General features: G+C 51.1%; 1 protein-coding gene, 1 long non-coding RNA gene and 2 other non-coding genes across 5 annotated transcripts in view; 1 reads left to right on the top strand and 3 right to left on the bottom strand.

The window, feature by feature from the left end:
* RAB26 (RAB26, member RAS oncogene family) overlaps positions 1-16,812 on the top strand; it is a 42,639-nt gene extending 25,827 nt beyond the window's left edge. The window contains exons 3-9 of one of the 2 annotated variants that reach the window (XM_029047723.1): positions 11,186-11,227; positions 11,632-11,698; positions 12,149-12,201; positions 12,606-12,671; positions 13,255-13,311; positions 14,142-14,218; positions 15,613-16,812. In XM_029047723.1, the coding sequence (XP_028903556.1) occupies positions 11,186-11,227; positions 11,632-11,698; positions 12,149-12,201; positions 12,606-12,671; positions 13,255-13,311; positions 14,142-14,218; positions 15,613-15,715 (465 nt within the window). In that variant the 3' untranslated portion in view covers positions 15,716-16,812. The remainder of the gene's footprint in view (positions 1-11,185; positions 11,228-11,631; positions 11,699-12,148; positions 12,202-12,605; positions 12,672-13,254; positions 13,312-14,141; positions 14,219-15,612) is intronic. The other variant, XM_029047725.1, reaches the window with a different exon arrangement.
* A 5,058-nt stretch (positions 16,813-21,870) lies between these two features.
* LOC114806506 lies at positions 21,871-25,391 on the bottom strand. Its single transcript, XR_003754542.2, has 3 exons — positions 25,081-25,391; positions 22,517-22,566; positions 21,871-22,033 (listed from the first exon to the last, which is right to left on the bottom strand). It is a non-coding gene; the product is annotated as an uncharacterized LOC114806506 (long non-coding RNA).
* Positions 22,391-22,473, bottom strand: LOC114809495. Its single transcript, XR_003757274.1, has one exon. It is a non-coding gene; the product is annotated as a small nucleolar RNA SNORD60 (small nucleolar RNA).
* On the bottom strand, positions 23,029-23,112 carry LOC114809496. Its single transcript, XR_003757275.1, has one exon. It is a non-coding gene; the product is annotated as a small nucleolar RNA SNORD60 (small nucleolar RNA).
* Positions 25,392-25,791: the final 400 nt, after the last annotated feature.

Raw genomic sequence — 25,791 nt, 5'->3', positions numbered from 1 at the left:
ACAATAAACAGACACATTCCCTTCCCACAACAAGCTTACAGTCTAGAGGGGATAGATACAAGATAATGGGGTTGGACACAGTCCCTGTTTCACGTAGAGCTCACAGTCTTAATCCCCATTTGACAGATGAGCTGACTGAAAAACAGAGAAGTGAAGTGCCCTGCCCAGCATCACACAGTAGACATGATGATGACATTGTCATTTGTTAAGCACTTACTATATGCCAAGCACTGTTCTAAGCCCTGGTGTAGATACAAGGTTATCAGGTCGGACACAGTTCCTGTCCCACTTTAGGCTCACACTCTTAATCCCCATTTTACAGATGAGGTGACTGAGGCACAGAGAAGAGAAGTGACTTGCCCAAAGTCACGCAGAAGACAAGCGGAGGTGAGAGATTAGAATCCAGGTCCTCTGACTCCCAGGCCTGTGTTCTTTCCACTAGGCCACGCTGCTTTTCATTTAAATAAATAAATAATAATGGTATTTGGCATGTGCCAAGCACTGTTCTAAGCACTGAGGTAGATGCAAGGTAATCAGGTTGTCCCACATGGGGCTTATAGTCTTAATCCCCATTTTACAGATGAGGGAACTGAGGCACAGAGAAGTTAAGTGACTTGCCCAGGATCACATAACAGACAAGTGGCAGAGCCGGGATTAGAACCCACGACCTCTGGCTCCCAAGTCGATGCTCTTTCCACTAAGCCACGCTGCTTCTCATTTCAAGCCAAGCAAGGACTGCACTCTTTAGAAGGGGCCAGACTCCATTTCCTTCCTAGTGACCGGGCACCTGGCACCATCTCCAAAGGCCTAGGGTCCCCAGTGCCAGGAATCTCAGGCACCGCCATGGGCATGGCCACGGACACCTCCCAGGGCCCCCCGCCAGCCTGGCAGATGGGCCAGAGAACAGGCTGGGGGCTGGCTGTGGGGCCGCGGCCAGGAAGGGATGCTTGCTGGGCGGCAGGGAGGCTGGCAGGCCGCCCACGCAGCCATCTGGCGGGGGAGGAGTTGTTGGGGACACGGGGCTCGGGTCGCTGGCAGAGTCCCAGGTGTGAACTCGGGATCGACACAAAGGGCACTGGAGGGGTCGACTTTTCTCCATGAGAAATGAATTTTAGTGGGACTGGGAGGGGCGGGATTTAAAGAGCCAACAGTCCAGAGAGCCGCCATTTTGGGTCGTTTCGGCTCTGACGGGAAACTCTCCCGTCTGGTCAGAGCCCTGGTGTGAGCGAGCTAGAAGTCTGGCTCACACAGCTGTGGGGGCCTTTGCCCCCGGGGACGGGGCACTGATGGACGTGAAGCAAGCTGGACCTGACAGATGGTGGAGCAAGATCTCACTGGCCTTTGAGAATTCCCAAAATTATGGTATTTAGTGGGAAAGTGAGGACTTATTCAGGGATGGCCTCTAAGAGGAGATGTGATTGCATTAGAGCTTTGAAGGTGGGGAGAGTGGTGATCTGTCGGTTATGAAAGGGTACGGAGTTCCAGGCCAGAGGAAGGATATAGGCAAGGGGTAGGCAGAGAAATAGACAAGAACTGAGGTACAGTGAGTAAGTTGGCATTAGAGGAGTCAAATGAGCGGGCTGGGTTGTAATAGGAGATCAACTAAGTAAGGTAGGAGGGGAAGAACTGAGTGCTTTAAAGGCAATGGAAGGGAGTTTCTGTTTGATGAGGAGGTAGATGGGCAACCACTGGAGGACTGAGCGTATTACTAGAAAAATGATCCCAGCAGTAGAGTGAAGTTTGGACTATAGTAGCAAGAGACAGGAGGCAGAGAGGTCAGGGAGGAGGCTGGTGAAGTAAAGTTTGGATAAGATAAGAGCTTGGATCAGCATAGTAACAATTTGGATGGAGAGAGAGGGTTGGATTCTGGAGATGTGGCAAAGGTAGAACTGATAGGATTTGGTGACAGACTGAATATATGTCCTGAGTGAGAAAGATGATTTGAAGATAATGCCAAAGTTACAGGATTGTGAGACAGGGAGGATAGTCGTGTCTGCAGTTACCGGAAAGTCTGGGGGAAGACAGTGTTTGAGTGGAAAACTGAGTTCCGTTTTGAACTTATTCAATTCGAGTTGTCAGTGGGACATCCAAGAAGAGATGTCCTGAAGGCAAAAGGAAATGTGAGACTGCAGAGAAGGCAAGAGAGATCAGGGCTGTAGATGTAGATTTGGGAATCAGTCGCCTAGAAATGGTAATTGAAGGCTATGGAGCAAATAAGTGTTCCAAAGGCGCGGGTGTAGGTGGGGAATACAAGGAGAGAAGGAGCATGGCTTAGTGGATAGAGCATGGGCCTGGGAATCAGAAGAACCTAGGTTCTAATCCCTGCTCCACCACCTGCCAGGTGTGTGACCTTGGGCAAATCCCTCAACTTCTCTGGACTTCTGTTACCTCATCTGTCATTAAGACTGTGAGCTCTATTCAGGACAGGGACTGTTTCCCACCAATTAATTTGTATCTACCCCAGCGCTTAGTACAGTGCCTGGCATTTAGTGACTGCTTAACAAACAGAAATAGGGAGGGAGGGAATCGAGAACTAAGCCTTGAAGGACTCTCACAGTTGGGGTGGATTGCAGAAGAGGAGCCCACAAAGGAGAGTGACACAAAGCGGCCAGAGAGCCAGGAGAACCATAAGGGGACAGTGACAGTAAAGCCAAAGTTAGATGGTGTTTCACTCTATCAGTATTCCCCATCATTCAATCTGCTCTCCCTCTCCTATCTTACCTCACTGATATCCTACTACATCCCAACCTGCACACTTTGCTCCTCTAACACCAACCTACTCACTGTACCTCTATCTCATCTGATCCGGTGCCAACCCTTCGCTTGTATCCTCTCTCTGTCCTGGAACTTCTTCCCCTTTCATATCCGTCATTCTACTCACCGTCAAAGCCTTACTAAAATCACTCCTCCAAGAGGCCTTCCTTGACTAGCCCTCACTACCCCTATACACCCACCCTTCTGGGTCACCTATGCACTTGTCTGTACTCCTTACGTACCTGATATGCACCCCACTTCCAGCTCTACAGCACTCCTCTCCACATCCTTATACTTGACCATTTCCTCCATCTGGAATTCATTTAAAGTGGCTGTCTTCTCCTCTAGACCATGAACGCCTTGCGGACAGGGATCGAGTCTTTCAGCGATACTGTATTGTACTCTCCCAAGTACTTAGTTTAGGGCTCAAAATAATAATAATAATAATGATGGCATTTGTTAAGCACTTACTATGTGCCAAGCACTGTTCTAAGCACTGGGGGAGATACAAGGTAATCAGGTTGTCCCACATGGGGCTCACAGTCTTAATCCCCATTTTACAGATGAGGTAACTGAGGCACAGAAAAGTTAAGTGACTTGCCCAAAGTCACACAGCTGACAAGTGGCGGAGACAGGATTAGAACCCACGACCTCTGACTCCCAAGCCTGTGCTCTTTCCACTAAGCCCCACTGTTTCTCTCAAAACACAGTAACTGCTCAGTAAATACCACTGATTGATTGATTTTGAGAAGTGTGGGGAGTATACAGTTTCCACAGAGCTTGAGGAGGATTAGGATGGAGGCTATTGGATTTGGCAAGAAGGAAGTCATTGGTGACCTTAGGTATTTATAGCAGGTATGTAATCCCCATTTTACTGATGAGGTGCAGAGTAGTTAAGTGACTTGCCCAAGGTCACACAACTGGCAAGTGGTGGAGCCAGGATTAGAATCCAGATCTTCTGCCTCCCAGATCTGTGCTTTTTCCACTAGACCATGCTGCTTCTTTTTTTTTAAGGTATTTTTTAAGGGCTTACTAAATGTGTCCAACACTGTTCTAAGCGCTGGGATAGGTATGAGTAAATGAAGTTGGTCAAAGTTCCAGACCTGCATGGAGCTCACAGTCTAAGTAGAAGAGAGAAAATGTACCCCCATTTTATAGTTGAGGAAACAGGCACAGAGAAGCTAAGTGACTTGCCCCAGGTCACACAGAAAGCAATTGGCAGAGTGGGGATTAGAACCCAGGTCCTTCTGACTTCCAGACTCATGCTTTCTCCACTAGGCCATGTTGCTTCTCACAGGGTGTCCAGGCGAATGGGGCTGGCTCTGTGCAGACCCTCCGCACTGTGGCAGCCAGGACTCTAGCGCAGGTCTGACTGGCATTGGAGTACCCTCTCTCCTCTCTCCTCCTTCAGGTTTTTTTAAATGGTATTTTTCAAGTGCTTACTGTGTGTCAGGAACCGTACTAAGTGCTAGGTTAGATGAAAGATAATTGGGCTGGACATAATCCCTGTCCTACAGTCTCAATCCCCATTTCACAGATGAGGTCCTCTTATTCCCAGGACTTTGTCCTTTCCACTAGGCTACATGGTGTGTCTTAGGGTCTCAGTGATGCTCACCAGAAGGATGAGGCCAGAGAAGGGGCAGAGCTGTGTTCTCATGGGAATGGTGGGCAAGCGTTCCTGGGATTTTTGAGGTGCACACACCCCCACTGGTACCCTTACCATTGGCAGTGTCACCTTCAAACCCAAGGACCCTGCGCTGACTGGGATGGACCTCAATCAGTCAATCACTCAGTGCTATTTTTTGAGCTCTTATTCTGTTCATAGAGTACTGAACTAAATTCTTGGGAAAGTACAATAATAATTATGGTACTTGTTAAGTGCTTATTTTGTGCCAGGCACCAAATGAATCAGGTTGGACACAGTCCCTGGCCCACATTGGACTCACAGTCTTAATCTCCATTTTTCAGATGAGGTAACTGAGGCCCCGAGAAGTGAAATGACTTGCCCAAGGTCACCGAGCAGACATGTAGTGGAACTGGGATAAGAACCCAGATCCCTTTGACTCCCAGGCCACTAAACTATGCTGCTTCCCCAGTAGAGTAAGTATACACAGTTTCTGCTCTCAAGGATCATACAGCCTAGCAGAGGAGACAAGCATTAAAATAAATTATAGGAAATTTAGAAAACCACGGTCGCCCAATGGAAAGAGCATGGGCCAGGGTGTCAGAGGACCTGGGATCTAATCCAAACCCCACCACTTGCCTGCTCTGAGATCTCGCTCAGATAAGAGGCACTTATCTGTACCTCTGTTGCCTTAACTGTAAAATGGGGATAAAATTCCCATCCTCCCTCCTACTTAAACTATGAGCCCCATATGGGACAGGGACTATGTCTGATCAGCTTATATTATATCAACTATATATATAATATACATGGGTATATATTATATATATAATTATATTATATTATATCAACTCCAGAGCTTAGTACAGTGCTTAGCCTATATTAATGAATACCACAATTATTATTATTAGGAAAGGGAAGTGATGCGGTATAAGGATAGATACAAAAATGCTGTCGGGGTGGGAGTGGAGTGAGTATGTAAGTGTTTAGTGGGTGCGACTTCATACAGAGGTGATGCAGTATGGGTAGAAAATAGGGTGAGGGGGGATGAGAGTTTTGTCAGGAAAGACTTACCGGAGGAGGAGGTGTGATTTTAGTAGGGCTTTGAGAATGGGGAGAGTGGTAGTTTGTCGGATGTGAAGTGTGAAGGAGTTCCAGCCAATCAATCAGTGTTATTTATCAAGCGTATTTATTGAGATAGGAGGGAAGGCACGAGCAAGGGATCGATAGTGAGAGAGAACAAAGCACTTTGAGTAGGTTGGTATTAGAGGAGCAAAGTGTACAGGCTGGGTTGGAGTGGGAGAGGAACAAGGATAAGTAGGCGGGGGAGAGCTGATTGAGTGCTTCGAAACTGATGGCGAAGAGTTTCAGCTTGATCCAGAGAGGAATGGAAAACCATTGGAGGTACTTGAGAAGTGGGGAGCTGTGCACAGAACAATTTTTTAGAAAAAATGGTCTGGGGAGCAGAGTGACGTATGGACTGGATAGCAGAGAGGCCAGAAACTGGGAGGTCAACAAGGAGGCTGATGCAGTAGATAAGAGCGGACTTAAGAAATGAATATATGAACCCACGGGAAGCAGTTTGGATGGAGAGGAAGAAGCGAATTCTGGAGATGGTAAGGAGGGAGAATCGACTGGATTTTGTGACTGACAATATGCGGAGCACGGGTCGGAGGTCAGAGGACATGGGTTCTAATCCCGGCTCTGCCTCTCGTCTGCTGTGTGACCTTGGGCAAGCCACTTAATTACTCTGTGCCGCAGTTACCTCATCTGTAAAATGGGAATTAAGACTGTGAGCCCCACGTGGGACAACCTAATAACCTTGTATCTACCCCAGTGCTTAGAACAGTGCTTGGCACATAGTAAGTGCTAAACAAGTACTATCATTATTATTATTATTCTAATCCCAGCTCTGCCACTTGTCTGCTGTGAGACCTTGGGCAAGTACTTCACTTCCCTGTGCCTTAGCTACCTCAAGTGTAAAATGAAGACTAAGACGGTGAGCTCCATGTAGGACAGGGACTGTGTCTAACCCAATTTGCTTGTATCCACCTCAGCGCTTAGTACGGTGCCTGGCACATATTAAGTGCTTATCAAATACCACTATTATTATTATTATTATAGGGGTGGGAAAGTCGGGGGAGGCAGGAGCTTGGGAAGAAAGATGAGCTTAGTTAGTGACATGTTAAAGTAGCCCCATAACATGTATGTACATAATCATAATGTATTTATATTGTTGTCTGTCTCCTGCTCTGGACTGTAAGCTCTTTGTGGGCAGGGAACTCTGTTATACTGTACTCTCCCATGCGCTTAGTACAGTGCTCTGCATGTAATAAGTGCTCAATAAATACCATTGATTGATTGAGATATTGGAGGGACATCCAGGTAGAGAAGGCAGGAAGAAATGAGATATTGCCAAGGAGAGAAGAGGTTGGGGCAGGGGGACCTTGGGGAGAGAGGTAGGGCTGGATAACTGGACCTCGGGTGGGGGAGATGGGGGCAGAGACTTGGACCTCAGGAAGAAAGATTGGGCTGGAGTGCCTTGCGGGGAGAGGTCGGGCTGGAGAGCTGAACCTCAGGTTGGCCCATTTGGAGGTGCTGGCACTCTGTTTAATTCTGTGAGCTCCCCGAGAGCAGGGCAGGGCCTGTGTCTGCAGAGTTGGCTCTCCACCCTGCCTATGTGGAGCTTTACAGTCAGCGATTCAGGGATGCTGATGAGGCCTTGGGGCAGGGGCCCAGAGAAGCAGGTCGGGACTCACTTGCCTTGCTCCCTTTTCATTTACTTTGCTGCCTCTTTAAAGACATGAATGCCAGGTCATTAAAACTCAGGATATGAGAGGACCCCTCTCTTCCCCTCCCTCTTTCCTCTCCTTCCCCTTTTCTTCCTCCATCCTTTCCTTCCTGCCGTCTTCCCTCCGTCTCCCTCCTTTCCTCCCTCACTCCTTGCCTTCCTCCTTCCCTCCTTCCTTTATTAACGAAAATTTTTTGTGGTATTTATTAAGCCCTTACTGTGCCAGGCACTGTACTAAGTGCTGGGGTTGATAAAAGATAATCAGGTTGGACAGGGTCCCTGTCCCACATGGGGCTCACAGTCTCCATCCTTCCCTCCCTGCCTCCTTCCCTACTTCCCTTCCTGCCTCCTTCACTTCTTTCCCTGCCTCCTTCCCTCCCTGGCCTTCCTCCCCTGCTGCCCTCCTCCCTCTCCTGCCTCCTTCCCTCCTTCCCTCCCTGCTTCCCTTCTTCCCTCCCTCCCTCACCTCCCTCCCTGCCTCCTTCCTTCCCGCTTCCTTCCCTTCCTGGCCTTCCTCCTCTGCCACCCTCCTTCCTCTCCTGCTTCCTTCATTCTCTCCCTGCCTCCTTCCCTCCCTGGCCTTCCTCCCCTGCTGCCCTCCTCCCTCTCCTACCTCCTTCCTTCCTTCCCTCCCTGGTTCCCTTCTTCCCTCCCTCCCTGCCTCCTTCCCTCTCTGGCCTTCCTCCCCTGCTGCCCTCCTCCCTCTCCTGCCTCCTTCCCTCCTTCCTTCCTTCCCTGTTCCCCTTCTTCCCTCTTTCCCTCCCCTGTCTCCCTCCTTTCCTCCCTTTCTTCCTTCCCTCCCTGCCAGCTTTTCCCCCCCAGCCAGTTTTTTCCCCACCAGTGCCTGTTTTGTAGAACAGCTGTCTGTCTTCCTGACTGGAGGGAGGGAGGAGAGGAGCGAGAGCAATTGCCGAGAAGAGGTTGGGCTATAAATAGAGACGGAACAACATCCTAGCTCACATGTAAATTGCCAGATTTTGCAGGAGAAGCTGCGCGCCTTTGTTAGGGATTGAGGGGGAATGTGGCTCGTGGCGAGAGCGTGTGGGACTGAACGCAACGCGGAGGTCCAGCCCCGCCGGGGATGGGGACAGAGTCCCCTGGAGCAAGTCCTCAGTTTCCCTGCAACTGCCCCCTTCTCCCCACTCCCCACCCCCATTCCCCTCCTTCCTGCCTGTCTGGCACTGCAACCCCCTCTCCACCTCCGCTTTCCTTGAGGGCAGTGTCTACTCTTCACTCTCCCAAGAGCTCAGTACAGTGTTCTACCAACAGGAAGCACTCAATAAATAGAACTGATTGAGGTGGGTCTGCTAACTATGGAAAGAGGGATGTGGGCATGTTCCCCACCCCCAGCAGCATCGTTTAAACTTAAACTGTTAGACTATTTCATGTAATTCATGATTTTTAAAACTTTTAATACATTTTAGACTACTGTAATATGTAAGGCAATTTGCTTTAAATCAAATTGGAAGGCAAAAAGACATTCCAGTTGTGATTTAGGTTCCCAAACAGAAAAAAAAAAGTCTAATGAAATTGAGTATTTAGATGATATGCTTTAGTAGAATGTGTATGGCCAGGATACGAACAACAAAGGAAATCTGAGACATTAAGGGTGAAATAATTTGAAATTAAGCAACAATAAATGCCCACGTGCAAGTCAATACATTGTCAGAGGGGTTTTAAAGGTCTGTTAAAAATTGTATCCCTGTATCCAGAGCACTGTACTGCACTCCTGGGTCAGTAGACATGTTCCCAGCCCACAACAAGCTTACAGTTCAGACGGGGTCACGAGTATTAAAATTAATTACATCAGTGCTATGAGACTGAGGGTGGGGTGAATATCAAATGCTTAAAGGGTACAGATCCAAGTGCAGAGGGGATGCAGAAGAGAGGAGGAGTAGGGAGAAATGAGGGCTTAGTCAGGAAAGTCCTCTTGGAGGAGGAATGATTTTGAGAAGGCTTTGATATGTAGGGGAAGGAAGTTCCAGGCCAGAGGCAGGACTCAGGGTGAGGGGTCTGCGGAGAGATAGATGAGATCGAAGTACAGTGAGTAGGTTGGCGTTAGAGGAGTGAGTGAGGATGTTCACTTGTAGTAGGAAATCAGCAAGGTGAGGTAGTAAAGGGGCAACATGATTGAGTGCTTTAAAGCCATTGGTAAGGGATTTCTGTTTGATGGACAACCATTGGAGGTTCTTGAGGGGTGGAGAAACATGGACTGAACAATTTTTTTAGGAAAATGATCCAGGCAGAGAAGTGAAGTATAGGCTGAAGTGGGGAGAGGCAGGAGGTAGGGAGGTCAGCAAGGAGGCTGATGTAGTAATCAAGATGGGAGAAGATAAGTCCTTCAATCAGTGTAATAGTAGCAGTTTGGACAGAGAGAAAAGAGTGGATTTTAGCGATGTTGTGAAGGTTGAACTGACAAGATCTGGTGACAGATTGAATATGTGGGTTGAATGAGAGAGTGGAGTCGAGGGTAGTGCCAAGGTTACCGGCTTGTGATACGAGGAGGATGGTAGTTCTGTTTACACTGATGGGAAAGTCAGGATGAGAGAACAGGGTTCGGGTGGGAAGATGGAGAGTTCTGCTTTGGACATGTTAAGCTTGAAGTGTCAGTGGGACATCCAAGTAGAGATGTCCCAAAGGCCCAAGGATATGCAAGACTGCAGAATAGAGAGATCATGGCTGAGGTGCAGATTTGGGAATCATCCACAGAGAGGTGGTAGTTGAAGCTTTGGAAGCTAATGAGCTCTCCAAAGGAGAGGGTGTAGATGGAAAATAGACAGGGACCCAGAATTGAGCCTTGAGGGACTCCCAAATCTAGGGGGTGGGAGACAGTGGAGGGGCCCATGGAAGAAGCTGAGAAGGAGCAGCCAGAGAGGTAGGAGAACCAGGAGAGGACAATGTCAGTGAAGCCAAGGTTAGATAATACTTCCAGGAGAAGGGGGAGGTCCATAGTGCCAAAGGCAATTGAGAGTTTGAGGAGGATTGGAAGGAGTAGAGGCCATCCAAGGGGATTGCAGTGTCTCCTTACCAGGGGGGCAGCATCCCTGCCCGGGATTACAGTGTCCCCACCCAGGACAGTGCAGTTGCCTCAGAGGCCAAACCAAGCTCCTTCCCTGAATCATGGAAATCCAAGGGGATTTGGCAAGAAGAAGTTCATCGGTGACCTTTGAGAAGGCAGTTTCCATCAAGTGAAGGGAGCGGAAGCCAGATTGGAAGGGGTCAAGAAGAGAATTGGAGGAGAGGAAGTGGAGGCAGCAGGTTTAGGCAACTCGCTCAAGGATTTTGGAGAGGAATGGAAGGAGAGAGATGGGGCAATAAATGGAGGGGGTCGTGGGGTTCAAGTGAGGTTTTTTTAGGATAGGGGAGATCTGAACTTGTTTGAAAGCAGTGGGAAAAAAGCCAGTGGAGAATGAACAGTTGAAGATGGCAGTCAGGGAGGGAAGAAAGGAGAGGGTGAGTGTTTTGGTAAGGTGAGAAGGGATGAGGTCAGAGATGCAGGTGGAGGGGGGGATTTTGAGTCCCTGTGTCTGAGAGTGGGGGCGTCTCTGGGATTAGTAGAGCTCTGAACTAGTCAGTCCTTTGAGCTCCTTTTCAGGGTCAGTGTCCTAACCTCTGTCACCTGGGACCCCTGTCTCAACCCCTTCTCAGCTCCTGCCCCAACCCCTGCCCAAACCCTGGCCCTCCTGAACCTGGGAGAAACAGCATGGCATAGTGGATAGAGTACAGGTCTGGGAGTCAGGTCATGGGTTCTAATTCTGACTCCGTCACTCATCTGCTGTGTGACCTTGGGCAAGTCACTTCACTTCTCTATGCCGCAGTGACCTCATCTATAAAATGGGGATTGAGACTGTGAGCCCCATGTGGGACAGGAACTGTATCCAACCCGATTTGCTTGTATCTACCCCCAAGCTTAGTAAAGTGCCTGGCACATAGCAAGTGCTTAACAAATACTGCAATTATTATTATTACTATTATTGATCCTGCTGCTGCTCTTAATCCTTTTTCTCCTGTTTCAGAATAAAGTACTGAATGTGGATGGTGTGAAAGTTAAACTGCAGGTGAGACCTTGGTGGCAGAGGCTGGGCTGGGTTGGAGTGGGTAGAGGAGCAGGGGCTGGATTGGGTGGGGCAAAGCCAGGCGGGGCTGGGGTGGGCTGCCCTGGACTGGGTTGGGGCCAACTGGGCTGAGTAGGACAGGGTAGAATATAGCTTTTGGGCTGGGTTGGGTTGGGCAGTTCCGGGCTGGGTGTGACTGAGTGTGGCGGGTTTGAGCTGGTCTGGCCTGGGCTAAATTGGACTGGGTTCCTTCCCCCTCCTATTGCTCACACAGTGGGGGACAAAGAGGGATGGGAGCTGGAGGCTACTGGGAAATTGGAGGAGCAGCATGGGGTAGTGGACAGAGCGTGGGCCTGGGAGTCAGAAGATCACAGGCCTTGGGCAAGCCACTTCACTTTTCTTTTCAGATCTGGGACACAGCTGGTCAGGAGCGTTTTCGCAGCGTCACCCACGCCTATTACCGCGATGCCCACGGTGAGTACCCTGCCTGATGAGGAGCTGGGGACCTGACCATGACAGGTGACCTTGAAGGTGGTCCTCCCTGCCTAGGGACCTTACCCCTAACCCTGCCCACAGCCCCACAGCTGCCTCAGGGGGATCCAGAGCCCCTCAGGGACACAGTTGTTCCAAATGTCCAGCTCTTGGGGAGCTGGAGAAGCCAGCCAGCTGCCAGGCAGAGGTGGAACACGGCCTGCTCAGAGGCAGGAGGATGGAATACATGACCTCTTCTGCTCCCTGGGACCCTGTGATTCTCCCTGGTCCACAGGGGTTGGGGGCGGGGAGTGGGCTGGTCTCTAGGGGCGGGATGGGGCAGCTCAATCACCTCTCCAGCTGATGCTCTTATTACGTCGCTCTCTCTCTGTCACTGGTTCTCTCTCACTTTCTCGGGTTCTTTTTTGTCTCTCCGACTCTGCCCCTAACCAGCTCTGTTGCTGCTCTATGATGTCACCAACAAAGCGTCCTTTGACAACATTCAGGTGGGTGATGACACCATAGCCTTCTGCCCGGTCCCTAGGGGCAGAGGAGAGGGGGGTGGAGGGTGGGAGGGAGCCTGAGCTTCCCCCTATCCAGTCCAGAGGGTCAGCAACTCAGAGCAGGAAGGGACTGAGCTCAGTCAGTCCCCATGGTCTGGGAAGGGGGTGGAGGGGATCACTGGAAAGTGTCCATCCCCCTCCGAGTTGTCCTCCAGGAACTACTTTTCTCTGTATTTCCATGGTTCAGGGAAGGAGATTGGTTTGGCCTCTGAGGCAACTACACTGTCCTGGGTGGGGACACCGTGGTCCCGAGCAGAGATGCTGCCATCCTGGTAAGGGGACACTGTAATCCCAAGTGGGGACACTGGGGAGGGTGGGGACTGAGCTCCCTGTCTTTTCTCCCACAGGCCTGGCTGGCGGAAATCCAGGAATACGCCCAGCAAGGGGCAGTGCTCATGCTCCTGGGGAACAAGGTGAGCTGGATCCCAAAGCTGCCACCCTCCAGGGGCAGCAGCCTAGGGCACTGACCACCAGATGCCCTAGGGTGATGCAGGGGTAGAGCTGGAATGGAGCTTTACCCACTCAGAGCCCCAGCTGTCTCCCCCTTGTCTAGACTGGGGCCTAGCCCAGTCCAGGCTACCCTTACCCATACCCCTGACGGTCCTCAAAAGGCTCACACAGGAGATAATTCAGGGTAACTTGGAAGGGGCTTGTCCGGCTGCTCTAGAGGAGAAAATGAGAGGTTGGCACAGGGGTCTCGCTGGTAGCTAATCCTCAGGCTACTTGACTCCACAATTAGTTAAGCGCTTACTGAGCCATGGGGTAGATACAAGCAAATCGGGTTGTACCCAGTCCCTGTCCCGCAAGGGGCTCACAGTCTCATTTTACCGATGCGGTAACAGAGGAATAGAAAAGTGAAGTGACTTACCCAAGTTCACACAGCAGACAAGTGGTGGGAGAGGGATTAGAACCCACGACCCTCTGACTCGCAGGTCCGGGCTCTATCCACTGCACCGTGCAGCTTCTCACGCTGCTCCTCTCTGTGTCCGATCCTAGGTGGATTCCACCCAGGACCGAGCAGTCAGGAGAGAGGACGGGGAGAAGCTGGCTAGGGTGAGTCCACCTGCTGCCCACAAGCAAAGCAAGGAGCCCACGGCGGAGACCCAGGAGGCCCCTCCGACCGCTGGCCACCCTACTCTGCATTTCCCCATGCCCGCCCACACTCCCTGGAGTGAGGAGGGGTTCAGTCAGCCCAGGGCTGAGGCCTGCATCACCTCCTTCCACCCTGTATCCCACACCAGCCCCCAGCCTCCTAGCCTGGACAGAGAACCAAAAACCATCTGTCTAGCCGTCTATCTGCTGGTGAGCTGTCCACTTTTCAGGGACAGTGATTTTGCCTTAGCAGAACCCTGACCTCCCTCTCCCACCCCCCCAAAAAAAAAAATCCCCCAAAAATCCATTTCCCCATTTGCAAGCGGAAATCCATTTCCTAGCTAGTTACTGCCAGTTCCAAGGGTGCTTGGGCTATGTCCTCACCTTCCCTGCTCTGAACCAGGCCTCATCCTCACCTGCCCTGCTCTGCCCTCCCCCAGGCCCCATCCTCATCTGCCCAGCTCTATTCTGCCCTACACCAGGCCTCACTCTCACCTGCCCTGCTTGCCCTGTCCCAGGGCCCATCAGCGCTTATAATAGTGCGTGGCACGTAGTAAGTGCTTAATAAATGCCACAATTAGTACCAGTCCTGCTTTGCCCTGCACCAGGCCCCGTTCTCACCTGCCCTACTCTGCTCTACTCTGCCCCAGGGCCCCACCCTACCGGTCCTGCCCTATCCTGGTCCCCTCCTGCCCTCCTGCTCCCCCAGGCTACCTCCTCACCTTACCCCCGCCATCCCTGCCCCGAGGACCCCAGAGAGCGGTGGAGACACAGCCCACGCTGTCTTGCAGGGATATGAGGTGCCGTTCATGGAAACCAGCGCCAAGACTGGACTGAACGTCGATCTTGCCTTCATGGCCATCGCCAAGTGAGTGACCTTCCTGGCACCCATGAGGGCTGCTTGAAAACCCCAACCCTTGGGGGTCTCTCCCCGACTCCTGACTCACCCTACTGGGGGTGCCACCCTCACCTGAAGTACCCTCCCTCACACTCTCTAACCCTATAGAGTTATATTTAGGGTTGAATATGTTTGCCCTAGGTCCCTTCATGCTTTTTTCGCTCAGCTGGGGGGGCAGAGTTTTGCTGGCCTGGTTCATTCATTCATTCATTCAATAGTATTTATTGAGAGCTTGCTATGTGGTTCTATGTACAGCTCGTAGGCAAACCGTCCCCGGCCCCATCTGAAGGGCAGTGCACCGTACTGAGCACCACTGACTACAGTGCATTATGCTGAGCCCTTGGGAGAGTCCAATGGAAGCACGAGACATTCCTTGGCCACAAGGAGCTTCCACTCCAGTGGGGAAGATCAATAGAAATATCCACTGTTAGCAGAATCAGAGTAAATAACAGATTGTCCAGATGACTAACTTTCATTCATTCAATCGTATTTATTGAACACTTTGTGCAGAACACTGTCTGTACTAAGCACTTGGGAGAGTACAATACAGCAATAAACAGACACATTCCCTGCCCTCAGTGAGTTTACAGAGTAACTGCAAGAGAGGGGCTTGAGATGGTCTGAGGGACGGACAAGCCCCAGCCCACCCCGTCCCCTTCAGAGAGACCTCAGGAAGACCCTAATTCTAGGCCAGTCCCACCCCACCATCTCCCGGTCTACCCCTGGGCAGAGGAAGGACCACAGGAAGGGGCTTGAAAGGTCAGAGCTAAGCAGTGAACCAGTGTGGAAAATGAAAAGTTCTTAATAGAACACTTTCACATCAACTGTCATGTTTTAAACAGCATCCAAGAGTCAGAAAGAGAGAGGGAGGGAAGGGTGAGCCCTGCTTCTCATTATACAGATGGGAACATCGGCACAGAGAAATGTAGGCAGGGAAGGTACCTTTTATATTGTACTCTCCCAAGCCCTTAGCATAGTGCTCTGCACACAGCAAGCAAGCGCTCAATAAATACGATTGAGTCTTGCCCAAGGTGACCCAACAGACCAAGGGCAGAGCCAAAGATTAGAACCGTGGGCTCCAGTTTTGCAGTCCTTTATTCTTTCCCACAGGCCACACTGCCTATTGTTCTCATTTTACAGAAATGGAAACTGAGGTTCAGAGAGGTGAGCCCAAGGTCACCCAGCAGGCCGGGGTGGAGCCAAGACTAGAAGTCAGGCCCTGTGGACAGGCAGCAGGGACAGCTGGGCCCTCCTGAGAGCAGGGACCCCCATCTATCCACCCTCCACTCGCAGCCCAGTGACAGCTCTCTCTCTCTCACCTCCCCCTCCCCCTCTGTCCCTCTGTCCATCTGTCCACATTGCAGGGAGCTCAGGTACCGGTCCGGGCAGTTGCCCCACGAGCCCCGGTTCAAGCTGCATGAGTATGTGAAGAAAGAAGTCCGAGGCCAGGGCTGCTGCAGGGCCTGAGGCCGCGCCGGCGACCGAGGCCCAAGCTGTCGGCCTCCCTCTCTCCGTCCGTCCCTCCCTCCTTCCCTTCCCCCCGAGGACCGCGTGTGCATGTCTGTGCTGTGTTACTGTCACTGTCCAGGAGGGACGTGGAGGTGGTCGGCCGGGGACAGGAAGCTTGGGGCGCCCAGGACACGCAGGCACCGCCGGCCATCCCCCAGACCATCCGGCCCCAGAAAACGGTGGTCCCCTCTCCCTCCTTGGAAAATGGTGTTCCCCTCTCTCCCTGGACAATCTGGCCCTTGTGGCAGCAGGGGAATGTTAAACCAATGCAGAAAACGAGAACTGTGAGAGCTCCGGGGCTCTCCCGGATTGCTGACGCCGGCCTGGACCTCAAAGCCATCAGGCAGGCCACTTGCCAGCCCTGGGGTGGACGGGAGGGGTCAGCTGGCCCTGAGGGCCCACCCCCTCCACCTTCCTCCCTCTTTCAGCCACATGGTTTTCTACTCCTGCAGCAGGTGTTTCTGGAGCCCGCTGCCCAGGCTGGTGCTTGGGGCCTCCCGCCAGCCGGGGATTGGGGTGCTATGAGCTCTCCAGCTCACAGCAAGCTCGTCCTCGTCAGGACCCCACAGTCCCGAGACCCTCCATCCGGTCGGTTCCTGAGGACAGGCCCCGGTCCCCGGTTCGTGAGTTGGATAAAGGCTTTGGCTTCGGTGGCTTCTGCTCCTTGGGTTCTTTCGAAGGAGAAAATCATTGGCAGCTTGAAGCAGAGGGAGAAGGGGCGGCCGTGCTTCTGGCCAGCGGGGGTCTGGGGGCCGCCCTCTGTGTTTACAAACCAGCTTTCGGGGCCCGGCCGAGTCAACATGCAGGTGGGCTGACCGTCCCCGCTCCTGCCCCCTAAATACACCCGCCTGCAGGCCAGGCAGCTACACCACCTCCCTCAGACCTGATGTAAATGGTGTCAGCTCTGCGCTGGTCCCCACAATCCCCAGCAGGTGCCATGAATGGCCTCTGAGGGGTCTCAAACTCTGGGTGATCTGTTATATTGCCTGGGTCCTTGGAAGAGGCCCCCCAAAATAGTTACCCTCAGAAAAATCCAACACGTCATGTAATCTGAAGCCTTTGACTGGAAACTGGCTTTATTCATTCAGCTTAGTACAGTGCTCAGCACACAGTAAGTGCTCAGTAAATAAGATAGAATGAAATTGTATTTATTGAGTGCTTTGTGCAAAGCACTGTACTAAGCACTTGAGAGAGTACATTATAACAATAAATAGACACATTTCTTACCCACAATAAGCTCAGTCTAAAGCAGCAGCCCCCTCCAGACCCACAGAGCAGAGTGTGATTGGGGCCCAACCGCACCCCTAAACCCCCTCTACCCCTTTTGACAGCCCACTTCTCTAGTTCCACTCCTGAAGGTGGGTCTCCCCCTCTCTGATCTCACTTCCTGGGGGCTTGGGGAATTTCTGCATACTCTGGGATGACCCCAGCTGAGGGTCAATTCCCCCTCCTAACAATAACTGGGATTTGCTAAACACTATGTGCCAAGCACTGTACTGAGGCACTGGGGTAGGTGCAAGATAATCAGGTCAGACTCAATCCCTTCCCCCCAACCTCTCCCAGGACTCAGTCTAAAGGAGGGAAAACAGGTATTCAATCACTACTTTACAGATGAGGAAAATGAGGCCTAGAGAAATTAATTAATTAAGCAGTCATTTACTGAGCACTTATTGGGTGCAGAGGACTATACTAGACACTTGGGAGAGGAGAATATAACAATAAACATATAAATTCCCTGCCCACAATGAGCTTACAGTCTAGAAGGGGAGATAGATATTTAAATAAATGGCAGATAACGGACATTAGTGCTTGGGGGGATGAATAAAGGGAGTAAGTCAGGGTGACGGAAGACAGCGGAAGAGTGAATGAAAGCAAGACCTGACACGCAGGCTGCTCTGGAGATGCCATGACACTTGCACACTGCCTGGGGAGGCAGCTCAGCCTAATGATCGGCAAAGGCAACCCTGTTCGTTCAATTCAATCATATTTATTGTGTGTATACTGTGTGCAGAGCACTGTACTAACTGCTTGGGAGAGTAATAATACTAACAGTTTTTGTTAAGTGCTATGTGCCAGACACTGGGGTGGATACAAGCAAATGGGATTGGACACAGTCCCTGTCCGACATGGGGCTACAGTCTCAATCCTCATTTTACAGATGCTGATGATGATGATGGCATTTGTTAAGTGCTTACTATGTGCCAGGCACTGTTCTAAGCACTGGGGTAGATACAAGGTAATTAGGTTGTCCCACGTGAGGCTCACAGTCTTAACCCCCATTTAACTGAGGCATAGAGAAGTTAAGTGACTTGCCCAAAGACACAGCTGACAAGTGGCGGAGGCGGGATTAGAACCCATGACCTCTGACTCCCAAGCCCTGGCTCTTTCCACTAAGCCACGCTGTTTCTTTTAGATGAGGTAACTGCACAGAAAAGTGAAGTGACTTCATTCATTCATTCATTCAATAGTATTTATTGAGCGCTTACTATGTGCAGAGCACTGTACTAAGCGCTTGGGATGAACAAGTCGGCAACAGATAGAGACAGTCCCTGCCGTTTGACGGGCTTACAGTCTAATCGGGGGAGACGAACAGACAAGAACATGCCCAAGGTCACACAACAGTTCTTGAGCACAAAATAGAATAAACAGACACATTCCCTGCCACTAGACTACATTTTAGGCCCAACTCCGCCCCTGGGGCAAATCCTGTGATTCACAAGCAGCGTGGTCTAGTGGACAGAGCCTGACCATCAGAAGGACCTGGCTTCTAATCCCAGCTCCGCTACTTGTCTGTCGTATGACTTTGGGCAAGCCACTTCACTTCCTTATGCCTCATCTATAAAATGGGGAATAAGACTGTGAGCCCTATATGGCACAGGGTCTGTGTCCAAACTGACTTGCTCTGTCTACCCCAGCACTTAGTGCAGTGTCTGCTACATAGTTAAAAAAAAAAAAATTTTTTTTAATTCCTCACCTATAAAAGGGGCATAACCACCTGCCTGCCTCCCAGGGAGGTGGTGAGAAAATAGTGTGAAATCTGAGGTGAAAGCACTCTACGGAAAACACATTTGCAGCATTAGTTGAGGCAGAAACAAGGACCACAACCCTAAGCTGAGGCTGGAATGTTGGGGGCAACTCTCCAGATACAAATATGCTCCCTCCCCCATCCAGGTTCTGAAGTCCCCCTCTCAGAGTGTCCCCTGAGGGGCTGGTCAAAGCCAGGACCACCACTGCCAGCTGCTAATGGAGGCTTCCTTGGCGACAGCTCGGGGCAGAGCTTCATGGGCATTTCAAGGGTTCTTCACCCCACCCCACCGCAGGCAGACGGTGTTCGGCCCAGCTCCCGGTCGCCGCAGAGTTGGGCTAGCTTGTGGCTCCCTCTTTTGGGTACCTGGTCCCAGGGACGACTCAGTCCTGAGTGGAGGTTGGCCAGCAACACTAGTCAATCTTGTCATTTGTTAATAATTATGGCATTTGTTAAGCGCTTACTACGTGCAAAGCACTGTTCTAAGCGCTGGAGAAGATTCAAGGTGATCAGGTTGTCCCACATGGGGCTCAAGTCTTGAACCCCATTTACAGATGAGGTAACTGAGGCACAGAGAAGTGACTTGCCCAAAGTCACACAACTGACTAGCGGCTGAGCCGGGATTTGAACCCACGTCCTCTGACTCCCAAGTCCGTGCTCTTTCCACTGAGACATACTGTTAAGCACTCTGTGCCACACACTGTACTAAATGCTGGGATAGATCTGTAAATTTGTAAAATGGGGATTAAGACCTTGAGCCCCATGTGGGACAATATGATTACTCTGTATCCCCCCCAGTGTTTAGAACAGTGCTTGGCACATAGTAAGTGCTTTACAAATGTCACCATTTTTATACAAGCCAATCAGGTAGGACAAAGCCTATGCCCCACATGGGGTTCACAGGCTTAATCCCCATTTTGCAGATGAGTTGAGACACCAAGGGGTGACTCGCCCAAGGGTTCCAGTGAGGTGGCAGACACTGCGATGCCCATCCCAGCCCTGGCTCCAACACAAGGCTCGTGTGCTGCTTGGCAACCAGCCTTCTTACCCAACGCTGGCCATCTGGAAAGGACCAGGCAGTGATGTGGAACAGATGTGCCTCGTAGCTGTAGTAATCATAGTGCTATTTGTTCAATCCTTACCAAGTGCCAACCACTGTTCTAATGCTTGCGGAGATAACACAATCAAGGTCAGACGGACCTGTCCCAAATGGGACCCAATTTATTGGGGAGGAGGGAACAGTATCCAATCCCCATTTCACAAAGGAAACTGAAGCCCAGAAGTCATTGGTATTTCAGTGCTCACTGTGTAACACTGTAAGCACTTGGGAGTACAATAATTAATATTAATTACATTTGATAAGCATTTACTATATGCCAAGCACTATTCTAAGAGCTGAGGTAAATACAAGCTAATGAGATTGGACAGTCCCTTTCCTACATAATAATGGTGGTATTTGTTAACTGCTTACTATGAGCAAAGCACTGTTCTAAGCACTGGGGGGATACAAGGTGATCAGGTTGTCCCACGTGGGGCTCAGTTTTTAAACCCCATTTTTCAGATGAGGTAACAGGCAGAGAATTGACTTGCCCAAAATCAGATAGCTGGCAAGCGGCGGAGCTGGGATTCGAACAAGTGACCTGACTCCCAAGCCCAGGCTCTTTCCACTGAGCCACGCTGCTGCTTCTACATGGGGCTCTCATCCCCGGTTTACAGATGAGGTAACTGAGGAAGCAAAGTGACTTGCCTCAGGTCACACAGACCTGTGGCAGAGCCAGGATTAGAAACCAGGCCCTCGATATTCCCTATCTACCATCTCAATCTACAGGAGGCATTAATATAAAATTGATAGCACATTCAGCAGCCCACTGCTCTAGCCCTTTGAGATGACTCCCCTTTCCAGATCATCTGGGATTAGTTTAGATACATGTCCTCCAACCACCACTTCAGCATCCCCTCTGCACTTGAGTTTTCCCATCTTGGCTTCCAATTTTTTTTTAATGGTACTTGTTAAACTATCTCATCGCCAACCTCTTGCCCACATCCTCTTATCTCCTCCAAGAGACCTATCCCCCATTTCCTCTTCTCCCACTTCCTTGCACTTTTTGCTGCTCCCTTTATTCACACCTCAGCACTTAATACAAAGAATCAGTTTACACATTTATATTAACATCTATCTCCCCCTCTGAACTGTGAGCTCAGATCAGGTCTACTAACTCAGTTTACCCTCTCAAGTGCTTAGTAGTGTATGCACACAGCAAGCACTCAAAAACTATGGTTGATTGATTAAATCAGGTTGGCCAGTCCCTGTCTTATATTCTAAGAAACAGCAGGTGTTTTGCAGAGATTACAATCATTAGTTATTAGAATCCAGATCTTGACCTCCCCAGACTTTCCAAATAGCCCATACTGCTTCTCTAGTGGAGGCAAAACAGACCAGCTGGCATAAAACAGACACCACAGCCACTTCTTTTCACTCATGTTTATTTATCATAACTGATGGGAAGAGGGGTAATTGGTTCCAGGGCACATCATAGGATCCGGGGTCTCATAGCGATGCATGTCAAGTGTATAGGCAATAATGTTAACCGCTAATAATAAGCACTGTTCTAAGTACTGAGGTAGACAGAAGTTACAGGTTAGACACAGTCCCTGTAATAATAATGGTACTTGTTAAGCACTTACTATGTGCCAGGCACTATACTAAGCGCTGGGGTGGAGACAAGCAAATCGGGTTGGACAGTCATTGTCCCACAAGGGGCTCACACTCTCATCCCCATTTTACAGATGAGGTAACTGAGGCCAGACAAGTGAAATTCATTCAATAGTATTTATTGAGTGCTTACTATGTGCAGAGCACTGTACTAAGTGCTTGGAATGTACAATTCGGCAACAGATAGAGACGGTCCCTGCCCAGTGACAGGCTCACAGTCTAAGCGGGGTAGACAGACAGCAAAGCAAACAGAACAAAACAAAAGACAACATAATCACAATAAATAGAATCAAGGGGACGTACACCTCATTAACAAAATAAATAGGGTAATAATATACACAAATGATTTGTCCAAGATCACAGAGCAGACATTTGACAGAGCCGGGATTAGAACCCAGTCCTTCTGGTTCCCAGGCCCGTGCTTTATCCAGTAAGCCATGCTGCTTGCGAACATATGTTGGTGCTTGAGATGGAGACCTGTGGATAACTTACCTGGCAACCTTGGGGGAAACTGTCCTCCCTGCAGATACTAGCTCCTCTGGGGGAGGAAAAAATATAACATTTTAGGAAATGGAGGAATTAGGGACAAGTAATTATAGTACTTATTAAGTGCTTGTGTGTCAAGTACGGTTATAAGCACGGGGACAGAAACAAGTCAGTCAAGTTAGGCCCAGTCCCTTTCCCACGTAAGTCTTAATCCCCGTTTTACGGATGTGGTGACTGAGGTGAAGTGACTTGCCCTGGGTCACACAGCAGACATGTGGTAGAGCTGGGATTAGGTCCTTCTGACTCCCAGGCCCAGGGTCTACCCACTAAACCAGGCTATTTCTCCCAACAGGGGACCCACCCTTACCCTCCACCAGCCCCAGTTTTAAGAACCAGACGGGGATCGAGCGAGCCTCAGTCCAGTGTTAGAATCAGGCTGCAGATGCAGCTCTCATACGAGGTGTCAGAAATCGCAAAGTGTCTTCATCGGCTCAGTACGAGGCGGGGCAAGAGATTTATTCCCAGTCTGTCCTACCTCCATCTGCCGGGCGGCCGGATCCTCCAGGGCATCAGCAGGGGTCACACCTGTGGGGGATGGGATAAATCAGGGGGTGCAATGTGAACATCGCTGTAATGTTGCAGACCGTGGGCAGGGATTGTCATTCATTCATTCAATAGTCATAAAATATTGAACACTCACTCTGCAGACAATTCGGCAACGGATAGACCATTCCTGCCCAATGACGGGCTCACAGTCTAATCGGGGGAAACAGACAAAACAAGACAACAAAATCACGATAAACAGAATCAAGGGGATGTACACCTCATCAACAAAATAAACAGAGTAATAAAAATATATACAAATGAGCACAGTGCTGAGGGGAGGGGGGGTGTCTCTACCTGTTGCCGAATTGTATATTCTGAAGACTTGCTACAGTGCTGTCCCCATAGTAAGCGCTCAATAAATTCATTCATTCACCCAATCGTATTTATTAACTGTAAATAATTAATATCATTGAATGAATGAAGAGGTCCGCTCGGGCCATGCAGCCTCAGCACCCAAGCAAAATCAGGTATTGCTCGTGCAATACTCATACGAGGTGTCAGAAATGTGGGAGCTCATCACCGGCTGCAGCGCCCGAGATCCCGCGCCCGCCCACCAGGGGGCAGGAGCGACTCGGCCACGCCGTGAAACGCGAGATCCCGCGCTCTCCCACCAGGGGGCAGTAGCGACCTTCGGCCACGCGGTGCAACGCCCGAGATCCCGCGCTCTCCCACCAGGGGGCAGTAGCGACTCAGCCACGCGGGGCAGGGCCCGAGATCCCACGCCCTTCCACCAGGGGGCAGTAATAATGGGATTTGTTAAGCGCTCACTATGTGCCAAGCACTGTTCTAAGCGCTGGGGGAGATTCAAGGTCATCAGGTTGTCTCAATCCCCGTTTTAAAAATAATAGCATTTGTTAGGCGCTTACTATGTGCCAAGCACTGTTCTAAACGCCGGGGGAGATACAAGGTGATCAGGTTTGTCCCACGTGGGGCTCACGGTCGTAATACAGATGAGGTAACAGGCACAGAGAATAATAAGAATGATAATGTTAGTATTTGTTAAGCGCTTACTAGGTGCAGAGCACTGTTCTAAGCGCCGGGGCAGATACAGGGTCCTCAGGTTGTCCCACGTGAGGCTCAGTCTTCACCCCCATTTTCCAGATGAGGTCACTGAGGCACAGAGGAAGTGAAATGACTTGCCCAAAGTCACCCAGCTGACAAGCGACAGAGCCGGGATTTGAACCCATGACCTCTGACTCCCCAGCCCGGACTCTTTCCACTGAGCCGCGGTGTTTTACAGAAGAGGTAACTGAGGCATAGAGAAGCTAAGTGACTTGCCCAAAGTCACCCAGCTGACCAGTGGCAGAGCCGGGATTAGAACCCACAACCTCTGCCTCCCAAGTCCGCGCCCACCAAACCCGACGGCTTTTATTGGACAATGGGTCCCCCTTGGGGGCAGTCCGAGCAACCACTAAATAGCGCTGAGATTGAGCGAGGCCTATTGGGCGCAGAGAGCACTGTACTGAGCGCTCAGTGCAAGACAAAGGAGCCACCCCAGGTCAGCGCCTCGGCTCAGCTTCGCAGACGAGGGGTGGGATCCTGAAACACTGCGTTTGCTCCCTGGCTTTTGGGGGGCAGCCTGCGATAGACACCCCCTCATTCATTCATTCAATAGTATTTATTGAGCGCTTACTCTGTGCAGAGCACTGTACTAAGCGCTTGGAATGGACAACTGGGCAACTGATAGAGACCATCCCTGCCCATTGACGGGCTCACAGTGGCGTTTGGAGAAGCAGCGTGGCTCAGTGGAAAGAGCCCGGGCTTAGGAGTCAGAGGTCATGGGTTCGAATTCCGGCTCCGCCACTTGTCAGCTGGGTGACTTTGGGCAAGTCACTTCACTTCTCGGTGCCCCCAGCTGTAAAATGGGGATGAAGTCGTGAGCCTCACGAGGGACAACCTCATTACTCTGTAACTTCCCCAGCGCTTAGAACAGCGCTCTGCACATAGTAAGCGCTTAACAAATACCAACATTATTAAACGTAGGAGGCAGAAAAGCAAAACAAAACAAAAACAAGACCACATCATCAAGAGAAACTGAAGCAGCGTGGCTCAGTGGAAAGAGCAAGGGCTTGGGAGTCAGAGGTCCTGAGTTCGAATCCCGGCTCTGCCACTTGGCAGCTGGATGACTGGGGGCAAGTCACTTCACTTCTCGGTGCCTCAGTTCCCTCATCTGTCAAATGGGGATGAAGACTGGGAGCCTCACGTGGGACAACCTGATCACCTTGTATCTCCCCCAGCGCTTAGAAAGGTGCTCTGCACATAGTAAGCGCTTAACAAATACCAACAAGATTATTATTATTAAATAGAATCGCGGAGATATACACCCCCGCTTAGACTGTAAGCCCGTCAATGGGCAGGGACTGTCTTATTCTGTTCCCGATTTGTCCATTCCAAGCGCTTAGTCCAGTGCTCTGCACAGAGTAAGCGCTCAATAAATAGTATTGAATGCACAAAATCCCACCGACGACGCCTTCGACCCTGGATCCGGCCTACCTGGGGTCCGCTGGGCACCCTGGGTCCGTAGCAATGGAGGGGTGGCCGAATTGTCCCTTCCAGGCGCTTAGTCCAGTGCTCTGCACATGGTAAGCGCTCAATAAGTACTATCGAATGAACCAAAAGCAAGGCCCGAGCTCGACTTATCAGGCTCGAGCCTCCCCCCAAGGCAACAACTGTTCCTCCGCCTCGTGGGGGGGCAGGGAATGCGCCTGCTATAGGAGGGTGTTGCACTCGCCCCAGCGTTTAGCGCATTGTTCTGCACGGGTAAGCGCTCAGTACATAGCACCCAGCGAGCAAACCGCCACCTCGAGTAGAAAGGAGGGAAAAGGGGGTGGGGCCCGACTTTTATAAGGGGTCTGCCTCTCTTTCCTGATTGGCTCCCCCGCCCCCCGGAAGTCCAGTGATCCAGCCAATCCAAAGCGGGCTCCGGCGGCCCCCCTCCCCTTTCGGGGGTCGGCGGCGCCCCTGCCTTCCGATTGGCCGACGGCCGCCCGCCCGCCCCCCGCGGCCAATCGGAGCCCGAGCCGGCGCGTGGAGCGATTCCGGCGGAGCCAATGGGGGCGGGCGTCGCGGGGCATGCCGGGGATGGTAGTTTGTCGGGCGTCGCGGCCCGCAGAGGCTGCCGGGGCCCCGCCCGGCTCCGGACTACAACTCCCAGGAGCCTCCGCGCCGCGGCGGCGCTTCCGTCTTTGCCCGCCTCCTCCCTTC

Source organism: Ornithorhynchus anatinus, chromosome 2 (assembly GCF_004115215.2).
Source record: "Ornithorhynchus anatinus isolate Pmale09 chromosome 2, mOrnAna1.pri.v4, whole genome shotgun sequence".
NCBI lineage: Eukaryota > Metazoa > Chordata > Mammalia > Monotremata > Ornithorhynchidae > Ornithorhynchus > Ornithorhynchus anatinus.
Note: the sequence above shows the minus strand (reverse complement) of the source record. Positions and strands in the feature narration are given on the sequence as shown.